This window comes from Phyllobates terribilis, unplaced genomic scaffold (assembly GCF_046119375.1).
Source record: "Phyllobates terribilis strain yellow unplaced genomic scaffold, ASM4611937v1 Scaffold_11__3_contigs__length_659146591, whole genome shotgun sequence".
NCBI classification, from domain to species: domain Eukaryota; kingdom Metazoa; phylum Chordata; class Amphibia; order Anura; family Dendrobatidae; genus Phyllobates; species Phyllobates terribilis.
In genome coordinates, this window is record NW_027362771.1 from 414329538 (window position 1) to 414353282 (window position 23745).

Here is a 23745-nt window from a genome sequence, read left to right on the forward strand (position 1 = left end):
AAATGTTTTTTCTATGTAATTCAGTAATGTATTTATTCAAATCCATGTCCATTCAGAGCCAGTGAGGGGTCCTACTCAGTGACTGACCACTATCTGTGTGATTACGACTAGAGAAAACTGTCGATCACTGACGACCATTGCCCGCCAGACTGTTAAGAGTCAGACCACCTGCCAAAGTGTCAGTCACCAAGTAGGTCCCACTGGATTCCTAAAGATTGACCAAACATGGATTTAAATGAATAATTACAAGTGAAAATCTATTTTAAAGTGAACCTGTCAGCAGGATTATACCCCCTAAACCATTTATATATGCATGTAGTTCTTTCAAAGACAAGTCCAGCAATAACTGTACATGGCCAGTCTGTTCCTCTGTTATTGAGAAATCCGCATTTGAATTGATAAACAAATGAGGCTAAAGAGCTATTGTAGATCTGAAGCTTTTGTCTCTCCAGTTCTATTCTCCACTCAGAGCCACCTCTGGTTTTGGTAGGGAATAGAGCTGGAGTGACAGAGGCTTCAGATATACAAATGAGGATGAAGAACTATTTGTAGATTAATTCAAATGCTGATTTCTCAGTAACTGGAACGGATTATCCATGTAAATGTATGGCTGGACTTGCATTTGAAAGTGCAACAAATAGTTTAGTGTGTAAAATCCTGCTAACAGATTCCCTTTAATATAGCTTTGCACACTTTCTAGCGATAAGTATACTTGAAAAAGCCACATAAGCGTTTGTATTTTAGACACACAAATAAAAGAGGTTGCTCTAGGCTTGGGATAAAAGCCTGCGGTCACTATATGTGAACACAAGCTGTCGAATCATGACAGCATGCTATGCGTACACTGTCATAATTCCTGAGTTCTCCAAGTGCGAGAGGGCGGTCACAAGACCCCATGCATGCCATCTGCATATGTGCAGTCACGTACCGACTAGGCTTGTTCAGCTTCTCTGTATAGAGGTGAATTGAAAGAAGCCAGATGAGACTAGTCAGCACGAGACTGCAAATATGAAATTGCATGACCGCACGACGCACCTTGAAATTTCCACAGCATGCACAATCACGATTTGACAGTCTGCAGTCAGTGACTGCAGACTTTTGTCCCAAGCCCGGACAACCCCTTTAAAGCATCTAATCCGTAAGTACTTTCTGAACAAATCTAGTACATTAGCTTTAGAAACAATGTGTTGCATGTAGTTTATTATGGTCAGGAGACAGTGACCTTCTGGCCACATTCACACCAGGCATTTTTGTTATGCCATTTTAAAGCAAGAAGTACATTTACAAACGATAGGATTCTGCCCCATGTGAAAGAGGCCTTACAAAGACTGAAGATACATAGGTTTATTTAAGCACCTTATTCCTGTTATTTTTTTTAATCTTAGCACATTAAAATGACCCTCCAGTCGAAACGGAATATTTGCCTAAACATAGGACAAGTATAACTACATGACTCAGTTCCTTTCTTTCCGGAACTCCAGTCTCTGCAGACAGATGGCCGCATTGGAAGGACGCCAGGTATGTTGACTATACCGTGTCCCAAGTACAGTCACATTTTTAGTTTTGACTGGAGAGTCGCTTTAAAACATCTTAAATTATATCACAAAATAAATTAGTTTTCTGATATTCATAAATCAGATTTTATTTTCTCTATATAAATGCTAGGACATACAGCTTCACTGTGAAGCAATGGGACCCCATATCTTGGTTTCTATATACATTTACAAGTTAGGAAACCATGTTGAATTAGAAGAAATAGTTTATTGGAGTGGAGTGCTTTTGGCTTGAGGTCAAGTTATAAAATTATTGATGATAAAAACTTATAGTATTTAAAAAGAAAAAAAAACTCTAGACGAAGCGAGTGAAATAAAGGTGGTATAAGTTATAATCCAAAAGGCATCTCCAGCTGATAAGGCCACTTTTGGTTTCCAACTTAATTCTGCAAACAAAGAAAACAAATAAGGGTTAAATATCTAGAAACAGATGGAGTGGAATAAATGAAGTTTAAAAAAGATGTCTCTGTGATTATCGTATGAGTTTCTTTAAAAGGAGCCTTGTTCGCACAAAATGACTGTTCAAACCAAGCACAGTCGCTCAGTGCACTCTTGGCAAGGCCGAGCAGTTCAGTGTACCTTCCATCTATCTATGCCTATCTATGTAAACTCAGAGCTGTCAATCAAGAAAGAAAAGGGTAATGACAGATGCAAAACAAATAAGTGGGAATGGCAATTGATCTGTTTTGTCAAGCCAAGAATGCGCCTGTGCTTGGAATAATAATTGTATTTATATTGCCAAAACATATTCTACAGCACGTTACAATTACGCAAGGAGTTGTACAAACGATAAAGACATCGCAAAGTAAGACATAGTTCATCAGTTACAGTAGTGAGGGCCCTGCTCGCAAGCTATAAGGAAAGAGGGGGGAAAAGGACACAGTAGGTAGAACGTGCTTGTCATGTATGACCAGCTATCATTAGAATAAATAGGGAATTGCAAATAAACAGTCATTTCGTTAGTCTTTCATTAAATAGAATCAATCATTAAACTTGGAGACCACCATTTAAAACTGCATTGAAATACAGTTTCTAGAGGGATGTTTGGACCACTCAACTGAAACTAAGCAAGAGCCCCCAAACCATAGTCTAAGGCTGAGTTCACACGATGCGTATTTCATGCGTTTCCGCGGCGTTTTTGCAGTTGCGTAAACGCCGCGGAAACGCATGAAAAACGCATGGTAGAAGGGAAGCAATGTTCCCCAATGGAAATCTGCATGTGCTGTGCCCATGATGCGGATTTTTCCGCAGCGTGAACGCTGCAGTCAAAAATCCGCAGCATGTCAATTAATTTTGCGGAAACGCGGCGATTTCGCCGCCATTGACTTGCATTAGAACGCGCCAATTCCGCAAGACAGCATTTGTACTTGCGTTATTGGCGCGTTCTAATATGCGGATGGTACCCGAGTGTGGAGGAGAGGAGAGTCTCATCCACACCCAGGTACCATTAAAAAAGCTGTAAAAAAAAAAAAGAATAAAATAAAAAATAAATGTATTCTTACCTTCTGTCGGCCCGCGCAGCGCTCCCGCTTGGTTCCCGGCACTTGCAGTGAGTTGTAGGACCTGCGGTGACGTCAGAGTCATGTGACGGGTCACGTGACGCTGACGTCGGCAGGTCTTTCAATTCAAAGTTGCCGGGAGAACGGAGTGAGCAGGACAGCGCGGGCCATCGGAGGTAAGTATATACACTCTCTCGGGTCACACTATATAGATCCATGCTGTTTGCATGGATTTATATAGTGTGACCTAGTTGTCAAGCACTTTCCAGGTGATGCTAAAATCGCCTGGAAAGCGCTTGTCAATCTGCATGCGGAAACGCATGTGAATCTGCATGTGGATCCGCATGTATTCTGCAGGAAAAACGCATGCACAATCTGCATGCGTTTTTTCTGCCAGGGAGATGCAGAAATTTTCTGCTTCATTTCTGCATCGTGTGCACATAGCCTAAGTCTTGAATTAGGCATCTATTAAAGGGGCATTCTTTTAATAAAAAAAAGTTCTGTCGTTTTATAATTTACGTCCTGTAATCCGTAGCAGTTTTTACAACATCTCTGCTTGCAGTGATTACAGAGGATGAAAAATCTGCCCTGGTCATGTTATATAGTAGTTACCAGCTGTCTAATAACTGCTGTTCGGACAGAAGACCTGTCTGCTTCATCTGATCTCAGGGAGGCGGATCAGATAAAATAGAAAACCGGTTTAACAGCAGTCACCCAGGGAGCAGAGATGTATGGATTCTTCTAGGGATGGATTATAGGGCAGTTACCTTGCTGTTGATCATGTTCAGCATATCTCCGTATACTCGGTTAAACAATTCTTCTCTTGTATTTGTCCCATCAAGTTGTTCTATAAAGAAAAAAAACACCTTTTTGTCACGTGACCATTAGCAGTTACTTGATTCATACAACAACACATAGAATGAGCCCTTACCCACAGTTACATTCATTTCCTCCATGATATTCTTGTGCTTCACATACATTGGCCAGACATGGCCATCAAAGAGTCCCGGTGGATCTGGAACTGTGTAATTTCTAGAGCTGTTACAAATGAAACAAAGCATCAGACAGTGTCCAGTGTTACAAATAATGATAGAGATGTGATTGTTCCATGCCCTGGCTTACACGGAAATAGATAAGAGTGTAGGTGCGTATAGTGCTGTGTACTAAGCCAGAGGATGAGCTGAATTTGTCTTCCATGTAATTACTCTGAAACAATTATATTCAGTTTTCCACAGGATGCTTTTATATGTAGAAAACCGGGAGTAGCAATGGTTTTATCGGAGATTGACATACAAAGATTGGGTGTTTTCATTTTTTGGCAAAACTCAATTGCTGCGTGACTCTGCTCACTTCTACATTGAAGGTCAGAGATACTGATGACATTATGACCCCATGTACCTGCTGAAACGTGTGCACGACCAACAGATATCATACATGTGACATGTTCATTAGATTAGGAGATGTGCACAAGTCTGAGCAGGTGTGTGGGGTCGTATTGTCATCCCCGCCCGTTACCTCCAATCCAATGCAAAAGCGAGCAGCGACGGACAAGCCCTTTAATGGCAAGTAAAACTAACATAATAGTAGCAATGGAGAGGGCAGCCAAAATGTTATTTAGCACCTCCTGGATAGCGATCATGGATTCCGCAAAGTAGAAGTCTTTAATAACTCACTGACCATATCCAAGTCAGTGGGTGGATTCAGAGAACAACCCCCCCTTTTATATTTTTAAACATCTAACTTCCCTCCATTATTACATATGGCATGATATATTGTTGCATTTTTGTGATTTGAAACCCTTATGCACAAGAGTCAAGAGTAGCAAATGTTTAATCCCTTTGCTCACTGACCTACAGTGGGGAAAATAAGTATTTGATACATTGCCGATTTTGATTTGCAAGTTTTCCCACCTACAAAGAATGGAGAGGTCTGTAATTTTTATCGTAGGTACACTTCAACTGTGAGAGACAATCTAAAAAGAATAACGAGAAAATCACATTGTATGATTTTTAAATATTTAAATTGCATGAAATAAGTATCTGATCACCTTCCAACCAGCAAGAATTCTGTCTCTCAAAGACCTGTTAGTTTTTCTTTAAGAAGCCCTCCTACTCTTCACTCAATACCTGTATTAAATGCACCTATTTGAACTCGTTACCTTTATAAAAGACACCTGTCCACACAAATCGATCAAACTGCAACCTCTCCACCATGGCCAAGACCTGTCTAAGGACACCAGGGACAAAATTGTAGACATGCACAAAGCTGGGATGGGCTACAGGACAATAGGCAAGCAGCTTGGTGACAAGGCAACAACTGTCAGCACAATTATTAGAAAATGGAAGAAACACAAGATGACTGTCGCGGGTAAGGAATATTCTGAGAAAGGTCAGGAATCAGCCCAGAACTACATGGGAGGACCTGGTCAATGACCTGAAGAGAGCTGGGACCAGTGCCTCAAACATTACCGTAACACACTATGCCATCATGAATTAAAATCCTGCACGCAAGGTCTCCCTGCTCACGCCAGCACATGTCCAGGCCCGTATTAAGTCCACCAATAATCATCTGGATGAACCAGAGGAGGCATGGGAGAAGGTCATGTGGTCAGATGAGACCAAAATAAAACTTTTTGATATCAACTCCACTAGCCGTGTTTGAAGGAGGAAGAAGGATGAGTACAACCCCAAGAACACCGTCCCAACCATGAAGCATGGTGGGGGGAAACCATCAGACTTTGTGGGTGCTTTTCTGCAAAGGGGACAGGACTACTGCGCCGTATTGAAGGGAGGATGGATGGGGCCATGTATCGTGGGATTTTGGCCAACAACCTTCTTCCCTCAGTAAGAGAATTGAAGATGGGTCGTGGCTGGGTCCATGACAATGACCCGAAACGAACCCAATAGAAAATCTTTGTGGAGGGAGCTGAAACTCAATGTTGCCCAGCAACATCCCCGAAACCTGAAAGATCTGGAGAAGATCTGTATGGAGTGGGCCAAAATCCCTGCTGCAGTGTGTCAAAAACTACAGGAAACGTCTGACTTCTGTAATAGCAAACAAAGTTGTGTGTACAAAATATTAAGTTCTGTTTTTCTATTGTATCAAATACTTATTTCATGCAATAAAATGCAAATTAATTATGTAAAAATCATACAATGTGATTTTCTGGATTTTCTTTTCTTAAAGTTTCAGTCTCTCACAGGTGAAGTGTACATACGATAAAAATTACAGACCTCTCCATTCTTTGTAGGTGTGAAAGCTTGCAAAATCGGCAGTGTATGAAATACTTATTTTCCCCACTGTACCTACTCATCACGGTTAAGGCGAGCATGTATGGGACAGGCTCAGGAGCTGGACCCACTGTATACAAGGCAGATGTTGGCTGCCAGAATCTGCCTTTAACAGAAGAGACTGACGATAGGTTTGATTGCTGCTGTTTAACTATTAAATGCTGCTGTCAATCTATGATTTATTAGTTAGCATTGTAGCTGATAAAGGTTTTTTTAAAAAAATAAGATTAAAATGATTTAAAACATATGTGGAACCAAATTTGCGGTTTCTCAGTCACACAGTTGTCCCCAAACAATGCAATAAAAAGTTATGGCTCTGGGAACAAACTGTGGAGAAACAAAACTCCTATTGTTCTTGGAAAAGACTGACATTTAGAACAGAAATTGGGCTTAAAGCTACATTCCCTATATCTTAAACATATTGCTTCCTAAATCTCTAGTGTCTCTTGGGACAGCCATCTGATTTCGCAGAACTCTGCACGCAGTCGTTACATGATGTGCCGTGTCCACACTATAGCTGATTACACCCCAGAACCCAACTATGAAGATTTTGTCTGTTTCTTGGGTGATAAGAAAACTCATGCGTTCTATACTCTTCTGGTACATGAGGTCTCTAGATAGGAAAGTTCACCCGGTCGCATTGTTTTACACTATCTTGTGGAATGACTAAGCAACACTTGATATCAAGATCAGAGCTGATGTAAAGTCTTGCAATATTTAAGAAAATGAAGAAAGCCGTATAAAAACATGATTTATGTAGCAATATATTTAAATAAAGGTGATGCTCATAGGACAGTAAAAATATATCTACATATAAAAAAACCTCCAGGTAATAGATGGCTATTTATATATTAAGTTATTGAGCAGTAAGTGATGGAAGGGGATGGTTCTTTTGACCACAGTGTTCCACATAAGCCCCCACTGGCAGCACATGACACATGCGGAGCTCAGTCACGCCAGCAGCCGCCCTGTACCCAGAGTGGGGGGCACTGCTGGAGAATGCTGACAGCACACAGCCTCACCCTCCTGTCTGCCAGCAGCTGTCTCCTGTGATATAGTACAGTGCCGCTTCCTGCCATTAACCCTGTGCATGCCAGCGTCACAAACCTGTTATCACTGCTTGCTAATGAAACACAATCGGCATTAAACTTTATTTTTATGCCTACAATCTTAAATGTAGCATATTTCTAACATTTTATTACTGTTAAGTCTGCTGTTCATTTACACCCCGAGAATATATCGCCAAGACCTGTCCATATTTAGATCATCATCCCGTGATTGATGCTTTAATAATAAACTATTAATAACATTAATAGACGGAAGACAGCAGATGACATTGAGTCACCCTCCCTGCCTGATAAAAGACTAAAGGTGCAAAAAAGGGGAAAAAGAAACTTTTTAACATGAGAGATTCCTGTAAACACAATGATTTAGTACCTCCTTCTCCTCTTGCATTCATCGTAGGGTATCGAGATAAAATAACGGTGTGTAAATAAATCAATCAGTGGTCTGCAATGTAAAAAACAAAATATTACCAACATTGACAAACTAAGAAAACTGTATTACACAGTACTGGGATAGAAGTTACAAATCAGATTTTACACCCAGGCATGTGAGACCTACAATTGTTATTTCAAGGAACTGGCGACTTTATCTTTATATTAACAGATTTTCAGTCCTGGGGCCTTTTACACTCAACCCTCAGAGAGCAGTTCCATAGCTTTAGGGACAGGAACCAGGCTCTGTCTTATACAGGCAGGTCTACAGTACAGTGACATAGCCCATAAGTATATAGGTGCATATGTAATATATATCATATACACATTGCATAATTCAGCTATTGACACATATTGGGCATGATTAATAATTATAAAATATGATACAAATTGAGTAGCAGATGTGTGTCTGTACAGAATATACCACATAAAAAAAAAAAAAAAAACTGAACAGCCACAATGATCAGAATCATCATTTTGTTTATATACAAGACCAAGGTCACACGATCATATATTCTCTCCACCGAGAAAATCAGGTCGATTATATAAATGACAATCTAATCAGCGTTTTATTAGTGTCAGCTTAGTGTGATCCGATTCTCTTGGATGACAGAATCGTAGCACAGGTGACAAAAAGATGAAGAACATGACTTCTCCGTCCTGTGAGTCCGTGGAAATCAGACTGCACTCCGATGTCATCCGAGTGCAGTCCGATGTTTTCTATGCACCCACAGACTTGAATGGCTGAGTGCGATCCAATTTGCAGAGCCACTTACAGCATGCTGTGTAAAAAAAAAATCTGATCTTCACTGCCCCATAGAATAAAATTGGACTGAATGCTATCATATAAAACATCTTGATAATTATGGACATACCACCAATTTTTGCACAAGTGAATGGATAAGGTGGCATTCACAAATGATCAGAATGAGAATCCACAATAATAATCCATGGGTCCATAATACAGAGCGGCTTCTGGAATAGAATAAGGTGCCACAAAGGGGGCCCGTGTGTGGTTCAATATTATACATTATGACCTACGAGCACAACTCTTCTCAGCAGATCACTCTGTACAGCTAGCTGGATTTATATATGGCTGCTCTGTCTATCAATTGGGCATCTGGATTTTAATAAAAAAAAACTCGATCCAGAACAACATAAAAACAAACCTACTCATAGGTGTAGAGAAGAAAACCTTCCACAACCAGAATATGACAAGCCTCCTGCTCCTCAATTCCAGGAGAGGTCTCGCTATCGGGAACGTTATTAACGCCATGCGATCGCTCAAACTTCACAGGATCCTTTATCCAGGCGGTAATGGTTTCAACCATGGCTTCAATATCCAAAGCACTTATCACTAGAAAAAGAGTCAAACACAATGTTTTTAGGATGCAAGTCCATTCCAGGGTGACTCCATTCTCATGTATTTGCCAGTAACAGCATCCACCGTCACCAGTAATGTAAAGGTAGCGGAGCAGCAGACACCGTCTTACCATCATACTGCTTAAATCCATCTTCAATCTTGATCTGGTCCTGAGGCTGAAACAGTGATCAAAAAGAAAAATATACAAGAGCATTGTCTATATGAAAGCGTAACACACAGCAGACTGACGGAACGTGCAAAGTGACCTACTACACACCCCAGCAACACAGATATTACACCTCTGGGGGGCTAATGTGTCTAAAGTCTAAAAACTAAAAAGAGCAGAAGCACTAAAACAGATCAATACATGCTACTATAGCATTATAATCTTGGATGAAGATTCATGTGGTGAGGGTCGTGAATACACTTCTCATATTTTGTTGCATCTCTATGATTTACACAGAGTACCACTACATAGTAGTGCCGGACCAACTATAATAAAGACTACTTTATGTGGCAATGGTTCCATAAATGTCCAGCGCTATCTATAGGGAGGCAGTAACGTATCACAAAGTCACATAAGGCAACAAATAATACAATGTAACTATAATTTCCGTATGAAGACATCAAACTATTAACGTCTATAGCTATACAAAAAAAAAAATCATCACACACAAATGACAGGGTAGTTCACATTACCTACCTTGAAGAAGTCATCTTGATGTACAACACAGCAGTTGGGCAGAGACTTTATTAGGCTGTTAGTCAGAGTCGTCTTCCCACCGTTGGTTACGCTGAAACAAGAAGTAAAGAGGGGAGATGAGGAATATAGAGCGACTGTCACAGTAAGGCTATGTGCCCACGTTGCATTTTTGAAGCAGAAAATTTCTGCTTCATTTCTGCAAGTTCTCTCCCGGAAAAACGCATGCGGAATTCCGCACGCGTTTATCGCGCATTTTTCATGCGTTTATCACGCGTTTTCCACATGCGGAATTGCCTTGCGTTCTTTATGCATTGGACAAAGGCAATTCTGCTTGCGGAAACGCAAAATTAAATGACATGCTGCGGATTTTTGAACGCAGCATAAACGCTGCGGAAAAATCCGCAGCATGTGCATAGAACTTGCGGAATCCCATTGGGGACCATGGGGTGCGGGTTACCAAGCATTTTACAAGCGTTTCCGCTGCGGAAATTCCGCATCAAAAACGCTTGAAAAACGCTACGTGGGCACACAGCCTAAGGCTATGTGCCCACGTTGCATTTATGAAGCAGAAAATTTCTGCTGCATAAATGCAAGTCCTCTCCCGGAAAAACGCATGCGGAATTCCGCACGCGTTTATCGCGCATTTTTCGCGCGTTTATCACGCGTTTTCCACATGCGGAATTGCCTTGCGTTTTTTATGCATTGGACAAAGGCAATTCCGCTTGCGGAAACGCAAAATTAAATGACATGCTGCGGATTTTTGAACGCGGCATAAACGCTGCGGAAAAATCCGCAGCATGTGCATAGAACTTGCGGAATCCCATTGAGGACCATGGGGTGCGGATATACATGCGTTTTTCAAGCGTTTACGCTGCGGAAATTCCGCAGCATATACGCTTGAAAAATGCTACGTGGGCACACAGCCTAACTCCATCTGCTGCCTCTACTAGGAGCTCCGGTGTCATAGTAAGGAGTTGTCCAGGTACATAGGTGTGTAATTACAGAACATGGACTAAAGAAGCTGTGACATTTACTTATCGTCCATGAATAAGCAATGGATATCCTGTACATATTCCCCATCCGTGGATACAGAGGGTTTCTTATAATGCTCACACATAACAGCCTTTGATTTGTTTGGATATTCAGAACCTGGACCTTCCATGGTTCTGCTGAACTGAGGTCAAAACGTGATCCAAGTTCAGTCCACAGGAGGTCCGGTCATGGCTGACATTACATGGCTTTACTTCTTCGCAAGAGAAGCAGGATACACAGTGGACATGTTATACTGTATTATAATTCTCAGTATATGAACATTACATAAATGTATTAATACACAAAGAGGAAAACATCCTGGCTACATGCTCAACGAATGCTTATAAGGCTAAGTGCACACTACGCTTGTGGTGAACGCCCAACAGTCTCCAAAGTCTGGCTAAATGCCATGTACACCAAAGGGACCCATTGTAAAAAAACGGATATGGCACGTTAAGTAAACTCTATGCAGGCGCACACCCTCCACACAGACGCCAAAATATAGCATTTTATACCCTTCGCCTGACTGGTGTACTGGCGCCTTTAGCAATATTAAAGTAATGGCACAAGCCTTTCCAGGGGTATACATTCGACTAAGTGCACAGACACGTTGTCCAAGAAAGGTAAAGGATCAAGGACATAAAAAAAAAGAAAAAAAAGAGAAAAGAGGAAAAAAAATCTAATGTTATTTAATGCATTATAAAAGTTTACAAGTATACATACCCAAGTATACAGGGTTGAAGTGAACCCTCCATAAAAAAAACAACAAGTTACAAACGCTACAGAGTTTAGTCCTGGTATGATGCCGGAGCTAAGAACGCTGTAGCATTCGAAACGCATTGGTTTTTATGAAGGGTTCACTTCAACCTTTTGCAAAGTATGTATACTATTTCCCCTTTTATAATGCATTAAATAAAATTAGTTGTTTTTTTTATATATATGTCCTGGAAGCTGGATCCTTTACTTTTCTTGGACATATCTATTCAAACCGCCATGCAGTGGTGTGCTTTCCGGGCTTCCAGGACTGACTGGATTAATTTTGGGAAGGGTGAGCTGGGTCGTTTCATTTATTTGAACAGTGAACCTTTGACTGACCAGGACCACAAATGTGCCCTTTTCGCTCTGGTATGCTGATCCCAACTGAGCGAACGCCATACTCGTGATGCACAACTGCTGTGTACACTGGGGAGCATACACTGACCTACCCATACACTTCAATGGCTCAAACATGTTAAGAGTGTCCTTTAGGTATAGATCAGACCAAAAAACAAAACAGAAAACCAGTGTAGTATACAGGATCTGTCACCAGGTATAAAGTGTCAGTTTTTTGCAAAAAAAATTAATTACCACTAAATTATTAGTGGTAATTTTATGGTCTTTCCAAGGAGGCGTGACTCACAGGATTCATTGGATGCGCGTCTTTCAGCAACCGCAACTCCTTGCTAATAACTATAGGAATTAACACTAAATCGACACTTGCCTTTTTAAAATACAAGAAAAAAAATAAAAGTAAACATTAACTATATAAAAAGTATGCATTGCAACTGAGATCACATTACAGCTCAGTGGAGAGAACTTCACACAAAACACTTGCCATAGATATATTGGGGTTATTAAATTGGCACATAGAGGTCGAAGTCTAGAGCACTGATCACATGGCTGTGATCACATACAGAATAAAGCAGGCAGAAGAGGCCATTGTCACGTACTGTATATAGGGGAATCTCAGGATCTGGTAAACAACTTGACATTGAGGGACTCCAGAGACTCCATTGACAGGGTTTCCTTCTTTTTAGAAATCAGCAAACAATGACTGATTGATTGTACTTAGGCTGCAGAACAGTCACTGTAATATCGTGCACTATTGTAACCACTGGGGTACTAGTGATTGCTCTGCAGCCCGGTTACAGATAGCACAGGGCACTACAGGGACCGATTGCTCTGCAGCCCGGTTACAGATAGCACAGGGCACTACAGGGACCGATTGCTCTGCAGCCCGGTTACAGATAGCACAGGGCACTACAGGGACCGATTGCTCTGCAGCCCGGTTACAGATAGCACAGGGCACTACAGGGACCGATTGCTCTGCAGCCCGGTTACAGATAGCACAGGGCACTACAGGGACCGATTGCTCTGCAGCCTGGTTACGTTAATATTTGGATCTTGATAGTACATGATCCTGCAGTTTCTGCGCCAGGCTGTACTGTACATGTGATCCAAAAATCATTGCCGGATTATGTGCTAGAAACAGGAATTACAAACTGTCATTACACAACAGAAGGCGCCAAGAAAAAAAAAGGAGGGAAAAGAAACCGTGACCACAGCTCCCAGCTACACTTAAAAAAAATAATAATTTTCTATATTAAAATTATTTTCTATATTATTAACCTAAGGATTGTCTGCATTAAACAAGTGATTTTGTATATATATTTAGAAAAAAATAATTTTCCACATTACATATTACACATTCCATACTGACTTTTTTTTTTTTTTTAATACAAAGATGGGACATGACTCAGGCATCTGGTCCCATAGAGGCACCAACTGTATAACCTGATGCCCCCACTGCTGCACCTTCAGAGAGATCACAGGTGCAATCACATGAGGGTCGTCCTAATAAAAAGCATCCACCAGTCCGTAATCTGGGGACCACCATCCTTCACAATACTACAACTCCCAGCATGCCCTGCCACCCACAGCCTGGGAGTTGTAGTCTTACAGCAGATGGAAGGTGACAGACTGGAGAACACTGCGGACTGGAGAGCACCGGTCTAGACTAGTAATGATGGAGAACATGATCCCACACCGGGACTGCATCAGCCCTATATGGGGATCACTCACAGAATGAGCAGTGCTCCTTACTCGCAAGCCAATCCATGCAGACAGCAGTATGCTGGGCCTTATAGTTGGCCCACAATAGCAAGCAGCAGCTGTTTCAGAGCCGCTTAGATGTCGCGCATGCGCAGTCACTCACCCGCCAATGCCCACGATGAACTTCATGGCGTGTCTCTAGTCACCACAATCCACACGGAAAAAAAATACAAAAAGATGGAAAGTAGTAAAACCCTAGAGAAACGCAGAGAGCAGAAGGAGACGAAGTCACCGTCAACTACTTAAAAAAGCGTCCATTGTAAAGAGAGCAGCGCAGAGCTCGGCCGGTCACACACTGAGGGGAGCCGCGAAAGGACGATCCCGGGCAGCACAGAGGGCGCGTCAGGAGCGTCTGCTCTGCCATTGGTCACACTTGGGGATGTAGGCGGAGCAACGTGACGTCATCAGTCATACAGTGCAGAGATGCTAGAAGTGGGAGAGTGAGTGCACTAGTGCTATTCTACGGCACAGCTGGGGAGACGTGACGCATGGTCATAACACAGGGAGCTACACGGGCGGACAGCGCGGGAATATAGTGTACACAGTGCGGTAATATAGTGTGCTGCACAGGAATCTATAGTGCAGACAGTGCGGTAATATGGTGTGCGGCACAGGAATCTATAGTTCAAACAGTGCGGTAATATGTATACAAAATAGGACAACTAGATTCATCACAATTATTCTAATAGATACATATAATTAATGAGGTGAGAGGATGATAGGAGTTATACTTCACCCAAGACTACGATGTAAGACACAGATGAAGTTATTCTTCCCTTATCTGGTCATTTGGACTGACGCCCAGAAACTAGATTGTAACTTGTTTTTAGCTGTCTCAGCAACCTTCTACTGCTATGAATTATCACTTTTCTGCTTATGAAACTTTCTTATCAACATTCCACTGTTATGAATCATCACTTCACTGCTTGTGAAACAAAGGCATTTTACTGCGCATGTGTGACAAAAAACTATGATTATTAGTATAAATAAAGGGACAGCACCTATAGACGCAGACGCGCTCAGGGGCTTCCCAGTACTTGATTATACACTACGTGTCTGTGTATTTCTTGTTACGGGGATACCCCGACTCCAACAAGGACCCTCCATGGCTGAATGATCCTAACAATTCCTGGCGCCCGAACAGGGACCCGAGGTCTGCGTATTCCTTCAAGTTCATCGACCGGCACGAGTAACCGCTGAGATTGGGACATCGGAACAGCAGATGACAAACCTGGCCAGGTAAGAGACACTGTTAGTTCTCTTACATCTGCTCTGCGATAGTCCGTAAATTTCATGCATATCTTGTGTTGGGATTGAGGAACTAGTAGAGAAGGATACCTATAGCTCGGGTCATTCATGTATATACTGTAGGATCTGCCGAAGGAGAGGTCAGAGAAGGTTATGGAACGGATGGTATGAAAGAGATGTGGATGTCGGGAATAGCCTCATAAGCCGCACTAAGGTAGATGACATAAGTATTACGGAGATTGCCTAACTGAGTCATAAGGTTGTGTCCTTTCGGGGAAACCTTCGCTCACGCTTAACTCCCGAACCTTTGTCCTCCTTTTTGACGGATAAGAGATTGACAGAATGAGCCCATGGAAGTAATGATAATACTCCAGGGACACGATATATAATGGAGACTGTATGGTTCATTTTATGTATTGTTGGTCTTGCCCTTGTTGCCATATATATATGTGTTAGAATTACTCTACACTTCAGACAAAACGGTCCAGAGAAACCGTTTCAGATACTGGCTCCTTAGGACAGAATAGGTAACGAGGAAAGGTAAAATATAGAATATATTTTATCTAACCCAAAAAGCCTCCTAAGGTGGGAATAGTCAGGAAAAATGGGCAACAAACAGACTAAGACCACAAATGATGAACAAGATGTCTATACGATCGTGAAAGAAAGGTGTGGTGTAGAAGCAACTAAGAATTTAGGGAAAGTTTGCAAAACTTTTCAGGTAGCAAGGCATGACAGGTTTAACAGGAAACTATGGGAGGACATTCGGGTTAGAAAAGCAGGAGTGATAAGAGACAAAGGATGGCAGGAACAAGTAGAGGCCATGGTCGAACTATCAAAAACAGCAGAGACAGACCATTGGACTTTTAATAAAGACAATGGATTATGGAGAACTCCAGTCAGACAGGGTCCCATTGTACAAACAGAAAACAGTAAACAAATGAACCCATTGGCACCACCATATCAGCCCAGGTCAGAACCCACACTGTATCCTGATTTTCGGGGTCCGGGTGGATGGACATGTACAAACTGTGGACTCCAGAATCCAGACTGGAGAGACACATGTGCAGGATGTGGAGCACCACGACCACATGATATGTTGGCACCAGTGCGTATCCTCAGTCGACCATACAGAGAAGAAGATGGTGGCAATCCACCGCGTAGAGTAACTAGATACCATCAGACTAGACAATATTTTCCATGGACCCCCGCTGAGGGAATGTCCCTACTTCAGAATGCACCAGATCCAATACAATGCCCACTAAGATTTGCTACGTACATACAGCAGATAATACACACCCATAATGGAACATGGTCAGATGGGACAGAATTATGTAGAATGAAAATGACACCAGGGTTGTATCAGGAATTGATGACAGTTATAGAACCTCATAGACCTCAACCAGTAGATGGTGAGGATCCAAATACCGCACTGTCAGGACAGAATTTTATGATCAGACTTATGGAGTTTATGAGAACTAAACAACGAATGAGAGGGACTTCAGGAACTGTCTCCCAGAAGTCAGGACAGCCTGTAGATGAATACTACTTAGCGGTAGAAAACAGTTACAGAGACGAGGGAATGGACCTTACCAATGAAGGAGTCATTCGACTGATGACAAAAACTTTTATAGAGAATCTTAACCCAAAACTTAGGGAAAAGTTCAAGGCTGCAACTCCTGATTGGAGAACCCTAGATGATCCCCAGATAGTCAGACAAAAACTATTAGGGATAGAAATGGATATGCGTGAGGCAGCATCCAAACCCATCAGAGTAGCAGCAAATAATAGTCTGGTCAATAAAAACAACAGATCAAATCAGACCTATGACAAAGGGAACTTGGATAAGAAAACTAATCCATGTCACTACTGTAAGAAACCAGGACATTGGATTAGAGAATGCAGGAAAAAAGCCAGGGATATAGAAGATGGTACCTATGTCCCAAGAGAATCACAAGAAAAGACAGTACAGGCTTCTGCTCCTGCAGCAAGCGAGTGACTAGACGTGATGCAAACCACTTTGACTGGAAGGCGCCCAATAATTCAGGTAAAAGTAGCAGGAAAACAATGCCCTTTTCTAATAGATACCGGAGCAACTTCCTCCGTCCTCAATGAAGACGCCATACCAAATGCTGATTGTTTATCAGATGATGTAACCTATACCGAAGGGTATGATGGAGGAATCAGGCCACTCCCGTATAGTATTCCCCTTGAAACAAAGATAGGATCTAAAATATTTTTATCTAAATTTCTTTTTGTCAAAGGGGCACCTACTTGTCTTCTAGGTACAGACCTATTAAAGCAGACAGAAATGAATATCCAATTTTTGGAGGATGGTAGAGTCCAAATTTTGGTGCCTGATGACCAAGAGTCTCTAGAAAACATTGTAAAAGTCCAAGCCTTAGAGGATGAGAAAGATCCTGCCCCTACCCAAATTATTTTAGATCTTTCTGAGGTACCAGAAAAATTATGGGCACAACATGACACCGATGTAGGACTAATGCCAATAGCTCCAGTAAAAGTCACTCCTGTTCCAGGTGTGACACTACCCCAATTGAGACAGTATCCTATTAGTGCCCAACAAGAACACGCCATAGGAGAACAGATAAAAGATTATCTAAAAACTGGAGTACTGATAGAAGTAAAGTCACCAGCCAATACACCGTTGTACCCCGTAAAAAAGAAATCTACTGAGGGGTCAGCTGCTAGGTACCGGATGGTACATGATTTAAGAGAGATAAATAAAATTTTGGAACCTATTACTCCTGTTGTGCCAAATCCACACACGTTGCTATCACAGATCCCAGCAACAGCACGAGTATTTTCTGTCATAGACTTATCAAATGCATTTTTTTCAGTACCATTACACCCAGACTGTTACAAACTGTTTGCATTTACATTTAAGAATAGACAATTAGCATGGACAAGATTACCACAGGGTATGATACATTCACCTACCTTGTACTCAGAAGCTATGAGATCAGTTCTTCAAAATTTCAAACCTACGGATGAGGTTGTAATTCTTCAATATGTTGATGACCTATTGTTATGTGCCCCTGCTCAAGAGTCCGCAAACAGCAACACAATAAGGTTGTTAATATTTCTAGCAGACATGGGCTGTAAAGTTAACAAGAAAAAAGTACAACTTTGTATGACTACGGTAGTATTTCTAGGACACTGCATTTCACAAGGTATTCGGCACCTCACCGCCGACAGACTAAAAATCATTAGAGATCTTGTTCCTCCCAAGAACTACAAAACATTAAGAGCATTTTTGGGAATAGTATCACACTGCAGACAATGGGTTATACATGCTAGTCAGCTTATGCAACCTCTATATGATTGTTTAAAAATCGAGCCTTTTCAGTTAACTGAATCAGCGCTCATAGCCTTTCAAGACCTCAAGAAAGGTCTCATGTCAGCCCCGGCCTTGGGAATCCCAGACTACGCCAAACCATTCCAATTAATGGCTGCGGAAATGTCTAATCATGCTACAGGAGTACTAACACAGAAACATGAAAATAAACAAAGACCTGTCGCATACTATTCTGCTCAATTAGATAATGTTACCAAAGCTGCACCATCATGTGTCAGAGTAGTAGCAGCTGTCTCTCTTTTGGTAGAAAAAGCCTCAGAAATAGTACTAGACCATGCCCTAATAGTACAAACTACACATGATGTACATGGCATACTGAATCAGGTATTGCCAAAACACATTTCAATGGCTAGACATCTTAGATTACAATGCTCCTTACTAATGCCACCAAACCTCACTTTTCGCCGCATATTGTCTCTAAATTTAGCCACTCTGTTACCACTAGAGACAAAGGGGGGAGTGGAAGGAGGTCAGGAAGACGAAGATGAAAATTTTTTACAATACCACGAACAAGACAATATAATACATGATTGCTTACAGTGTATAGAACAAGAAACACAAGGGCTACCTAATGTACAGGACACCCCTCTTGACAATCCAGACCTACATATGTATATAGATGGTAGTAGGTATGCAGATGAAACTGGTAACTTTCACACAGGTTATGCCATTGTATCAGATTATGATGTTATTGAAGCTGAGCCAATGCAGGCCAGCTGTTCAGCCCAGGAAGCTGAACTATTAGCTCTAATACGAGCATTACAGTTAGCAAAAGAAAAAACCGCTAATATTTTTACTGATTCTAGATATGCATATGGTATTGTACATGATTTTGGATGTATATGGAGAGCTAGAGGTTACATGACAGCTTCAGGTCAACCAGTAAAACATGGACAAATGATTAGACAAATCCTAGAATCAGCTGCCTCAACCAAACGAGTAGCAGTAATAAAAGTACCTGCACATGTAAGACTCGACACCGAGATAGCTAGGGGTAATGACCGAGCCGACAAGGCTGCTAAGCGAGCTGCAGTAAAACCTCTGACAACTGACCACACTATTAGTGCAGTATCAGAATTTGACTTAATTACACGGCTCAAAGAAGCCCACCAGCAGGTGAGTAGAGAAGAAAAAGAAGAGTGGCAGAAACAGGGGGCAGAAGAAAAAGAAGGACTATGGAGAAAAGGAGATGAGCTTTGTCTCCCCCGAGCGTGGTACCCTGTTGTGGTCAGTGAAGCCCACGGACCTACACATGTGTCTGCAAACGGTATGATACAGAGGGTCAGACAGAAGTGGTTAGCCCCAGGGTTCGGCCAGGTAGCTCGAGCAAAATGTGGTTCTTGTGAAATCTGTTTAGCCCACAATCCAGGACAGACTGTTAAGACCCCCCAGAAGCACCATGTAAGACCACTATATCCGTTCCAGAGACTTCAGATCGATTACATCCAGATGCCTAAGCATGGACACTATGAGTATGTACTGGTATGTGTGGACATGTTTTCGGGGTGGCCAGAGGCTTATCCAGTTCATACAGCCACGGCTAAAGTCACTGCAGTAAAAATAGCACATGAACTGGTACCCCGTTATGGTATCCCAGAAGTGATCGAGTCAGATAGAGGTACACATTTTACTGGAGAGATCTTTCAGAATGTAATGAAAATGTTGTGTATAAAAAGTGAACTACACACCCCTTACCACCCACAGAGTTCTGGTAAGGTTGAGAGAATGAATGGAACACTTAAGTTAAAAATACAGAAAGCCATGGCAGAAACACAGAAACCATGGACTGAGTGTCTCCCAATAGCATTGTATTCAGTCAGAAACACCCCCCAGGGAAAGAGCAAACTCACCCCCCATGAAATATTGTTTGGTAGAGTTGCCAATACAGGATTGTATTTCCCACAGACTTTAATGTTAGAAACTGAAAGCTTAACTGCTTATGTACAAAATTTATGTAAGCATGTGTCTAAAATACACTCTTTAGTGTTCTCTTCCATTCCAGATCCAGATTCCATCGAGGGAACGCACAAGCTGCAACCAGGAGACGAAGTTTACGTAAAAAGACATAACAGAAGAACGCTAGAACCCAGATTTGAGGGTCCATATCAGGTGTTATTGACAACTCCAACTGCAGTAAAATTGGAAGGAAAATCAGCATGGGTACATGCAAGCCATTGCAAAAAGAAATAGTGGTGATTGTACTTGTGTTAGCTATAACGATAGATCAGGGAGACCTGTGGGATAAACTAAGTTCCCCAAAACCTGCAGATAATAAATTTATAAAACATCATGAGACATTGGTAAACGGGCTGCTCGATGGCGGACAGAAAATAGCAGACTGTTGGATTTGTACGCATTCTCCAATATCAGCCACGAGCATACCCTTCCTGGCCGTACCCATGACCCCTGAGGAAGTGTTTACATGGACTAATTGCTCAGACAAATTAGCAAATAACCAAACCGTTAATTCTAGATTATGGAACACCACTGTTGCCATCCCAGTTGTGGGGTGGGTGGGATTTCCCTGGTGGCAAGGTAATATGACCGGAAAAATAAACAACTTACAATATTTAGCGTTTAAAGGAGGTGTATGGGTTCCTAGAAATAAGACGGGACTAACAGACTTAGGGTTAATTCCTACAGAAAATATACAACTCAGTTTTAGTAGCACAGTATCTTCTTCTCAACCTTTTAAACCTGATATAGTAGAAAAATACATACACAATAATGGTTGGAAATATTCACAATTATTCCCCGATGGAAACAATGATACATGTTCAAAAATACCAGGTAATATATTATGTAATGAGTCAAGTGCATATGACCCAGGTACACCGACTTGTGAAAATCCAGATGCAGGATACTGTAGTCCATTAGGTCAAAAACCCCCTTGGTGTATACTTCAGAATGTATCTAAATTTTTAGATTTGGTACATAGGTTGGTGCTCCAACACTCTGCAATATGGGATCTGCCTGAAGGAACCTTCTGGATTTGTGGAAATGGAGCATACAAATGGCTCCCAGTAGGAATAAAAGGTGCATGTACTCTAGGACGCTTAACACCGGCCACATTTATAGTTCAGAATCAGCAGGTAGATATGCAAGCAGTACCTAAACACACACTATACAAAAGAGCAGCCGACAACTCGCCTAGACCTTCAGGTAGGCCACATGTGGTCCAAATGGGAATTCCTAATAAAATATTCAGCACTTTCTTTGTGTATCCAATGTTGATGCAGATGTGGGATAAATTAGTTCAGGCCACCGACTATCTAGATGATCAGATATGGGATATTATGGATATACTTAATACTAGTATAGCTGTCCAAAATCAACTTATAATTGTTACTAATCAACATACTGTAGTGTTAGACTACCTAACTGCGGCCCAGGGAGGAATGTGTCAAATTATTGGTCCAACCTGTTGTCATTACATAGATCCAAACAGTACAATGAGTATGAGGTTCAAGCTGGCAGATATACAACGATTACGGGATGAATATGACAGACACAATGACCAAAATAAAGATAGCTGGTGGTCAGACACCTTCTCCTTTCTCAACCCAAAGAACTGGTTTAAGGGTATTGGAGGTTGGGTGGCTGGAATTCTGCAAGGTATATTACAGATTGTGCTAATTATAGTAGTCATATATGTAGTGTTTAAAATAGGATTAAAAATTATTTTAATATGCATAAATAAGCTTTGTAACACGGACTCAAGAATATGAAAGAAAAGAACTCCCGGACCAGGTCTTCTACCAAAAGTCCATAAGGAAGAATCAAAGGGGGGACTGAGAGGATGATAGGAGTTATACTTCACCCAAGACTACGATGTAAGACACAGATGAAGTTATTCTTCCCTTATCTGGACATTTGGACTGACGCCCAGAAACTAGATTGTAACTTGTTTTTAGCTGTCTCAGCAACCTTCTACTGCTATGAATTATCACTTTTCTGCTTATGAAACTTTCTTATCAACATTCCACTGTTATGAATCATCACTTCACTGCTTGTGAAACAAAGGCATTTTACTGCGCATGTGTGACAAAAAACTATGATTATTAGTATAAATAAAGGGACAGCACCTATAGACGCAGACGCGCTCAGGGGCTTCCCAGTACTTGATTATACACTACGTGTCTGTGTATTTCTTGTTACGGGGATACCCCGACTCCAACAAGGACCCTCCATGGCTGAATGATCCTAACAGAGGAAATTCCAAAATCTTATAGACTAATTCTCATTCCCCATTACCATAAATCAAATACCAGAAAATTCCAAATATTGAAACAGATTTATTGTTTACAAAGTTTATTCAACAAACAACAGACAACCCTCATAAAATATGCCCCTAAAAAAAGACCCATTTAAAATTTGAGGCAGTGTGGTCCATGGTATGATCTGATACAATCAATTATAGTTATTGCATGGACATGATCCAATTTCCAATACATATTATCAAATGTATCTCAAATACACAAGATCCAAAGATAACATATATATATGGCTAGTATATTATGGATCTAGTATATTATTAGTGGCTATCTACAATGTCATAAGGAACCAGTTCCTAGGTTGATAATAACAATATAAAGTACATATTTGTCTCAGTAAGTCATAGAATTAAATTGGTTCTCCTTACATAATAGCCATCCAGAGTAGATCACAATGATAAAGTATACAAAAAGTTTTTTTTATGTCATAGACCACAACATTGATATATATGCATAAACATTATACAGACCATATGCCATAACTTATGGAGCCACACTGCCTCGTACCCCAGGTCCTCCAGGTCCTCCTGGTCCTCGGTCCCCGGCGATGTCTTCAGCCCAGCGGCCGTCGGTACACTGCTGGGAGCGCGCTCACTCCCAGCAGTGTACTGCGCTGCTAGGACCTGCGGTCACGTGAGCGATCAGCTGATCGCTCACGGTGGGAACATTATGAAGAATGCTCCCACCAGTACTGGTGGTCAGCTCACGGGGGCTGATCAGCTGATCTTCTGCTGATGAAGCCCAGTGACCTCCTGCAGCATGTATACTGATAGGAGTGATTTTACACTCCTGTCAGTGTACATTGCTGTCTTCTACATCAGTGACATTAATGATTGCTGATGTCACTGCTGCAGAAGTGACCAAGATCGCCGAGGGACAATCTTTGGCGTAATCGTGGACTGCGTCATGACGGCGCGGACAGGTGAGGGATATGGTCGTTTGTTATTTTACTTTTTTTTTTTTTTCAGAAGATCGATGGCTTCGCGGACAGAGAGTACAATAAAAAAAATATTTTAAAACCGTGTGTTTTTTATCTCATT

The 23745-nt window shown here is 41.5% G+C and overlaps 1 protein-coding gene across 1 annotated transcript; it reads right to left on the bottom strand.

Moving 5' to 3' along the window:
* Positions 1-1178: 1178 nt before the first annotated feature.
* Positions 1179-14152, bottom strand: NMRK2 (nicotinamide riboside kinase 2). Its single transcript, XM_073653093.1, has 8 exons — positions 13911-14152; positions 9905-9995; positions 9332-9377; positions 9012-9195; positions 7780-7851; positions 3984-4090; positions 3820-3899; positions 1179-1939 (listed from the first exon to the last, which is right to left on the bottom strand). Exons 1-8 carry the CDS (start codon positions 13934-13936, stop codon positions 1934-1936), a joined length of 612 nt encoding a protein of 203 aa, XP_073509194.1. The 5' UTR covers positions 13937-14152; the 3' UTR covers positions 1179-1933.
* Between the last annotated feature and the right edge of the window lie 9593 nt (positions 14153-23745).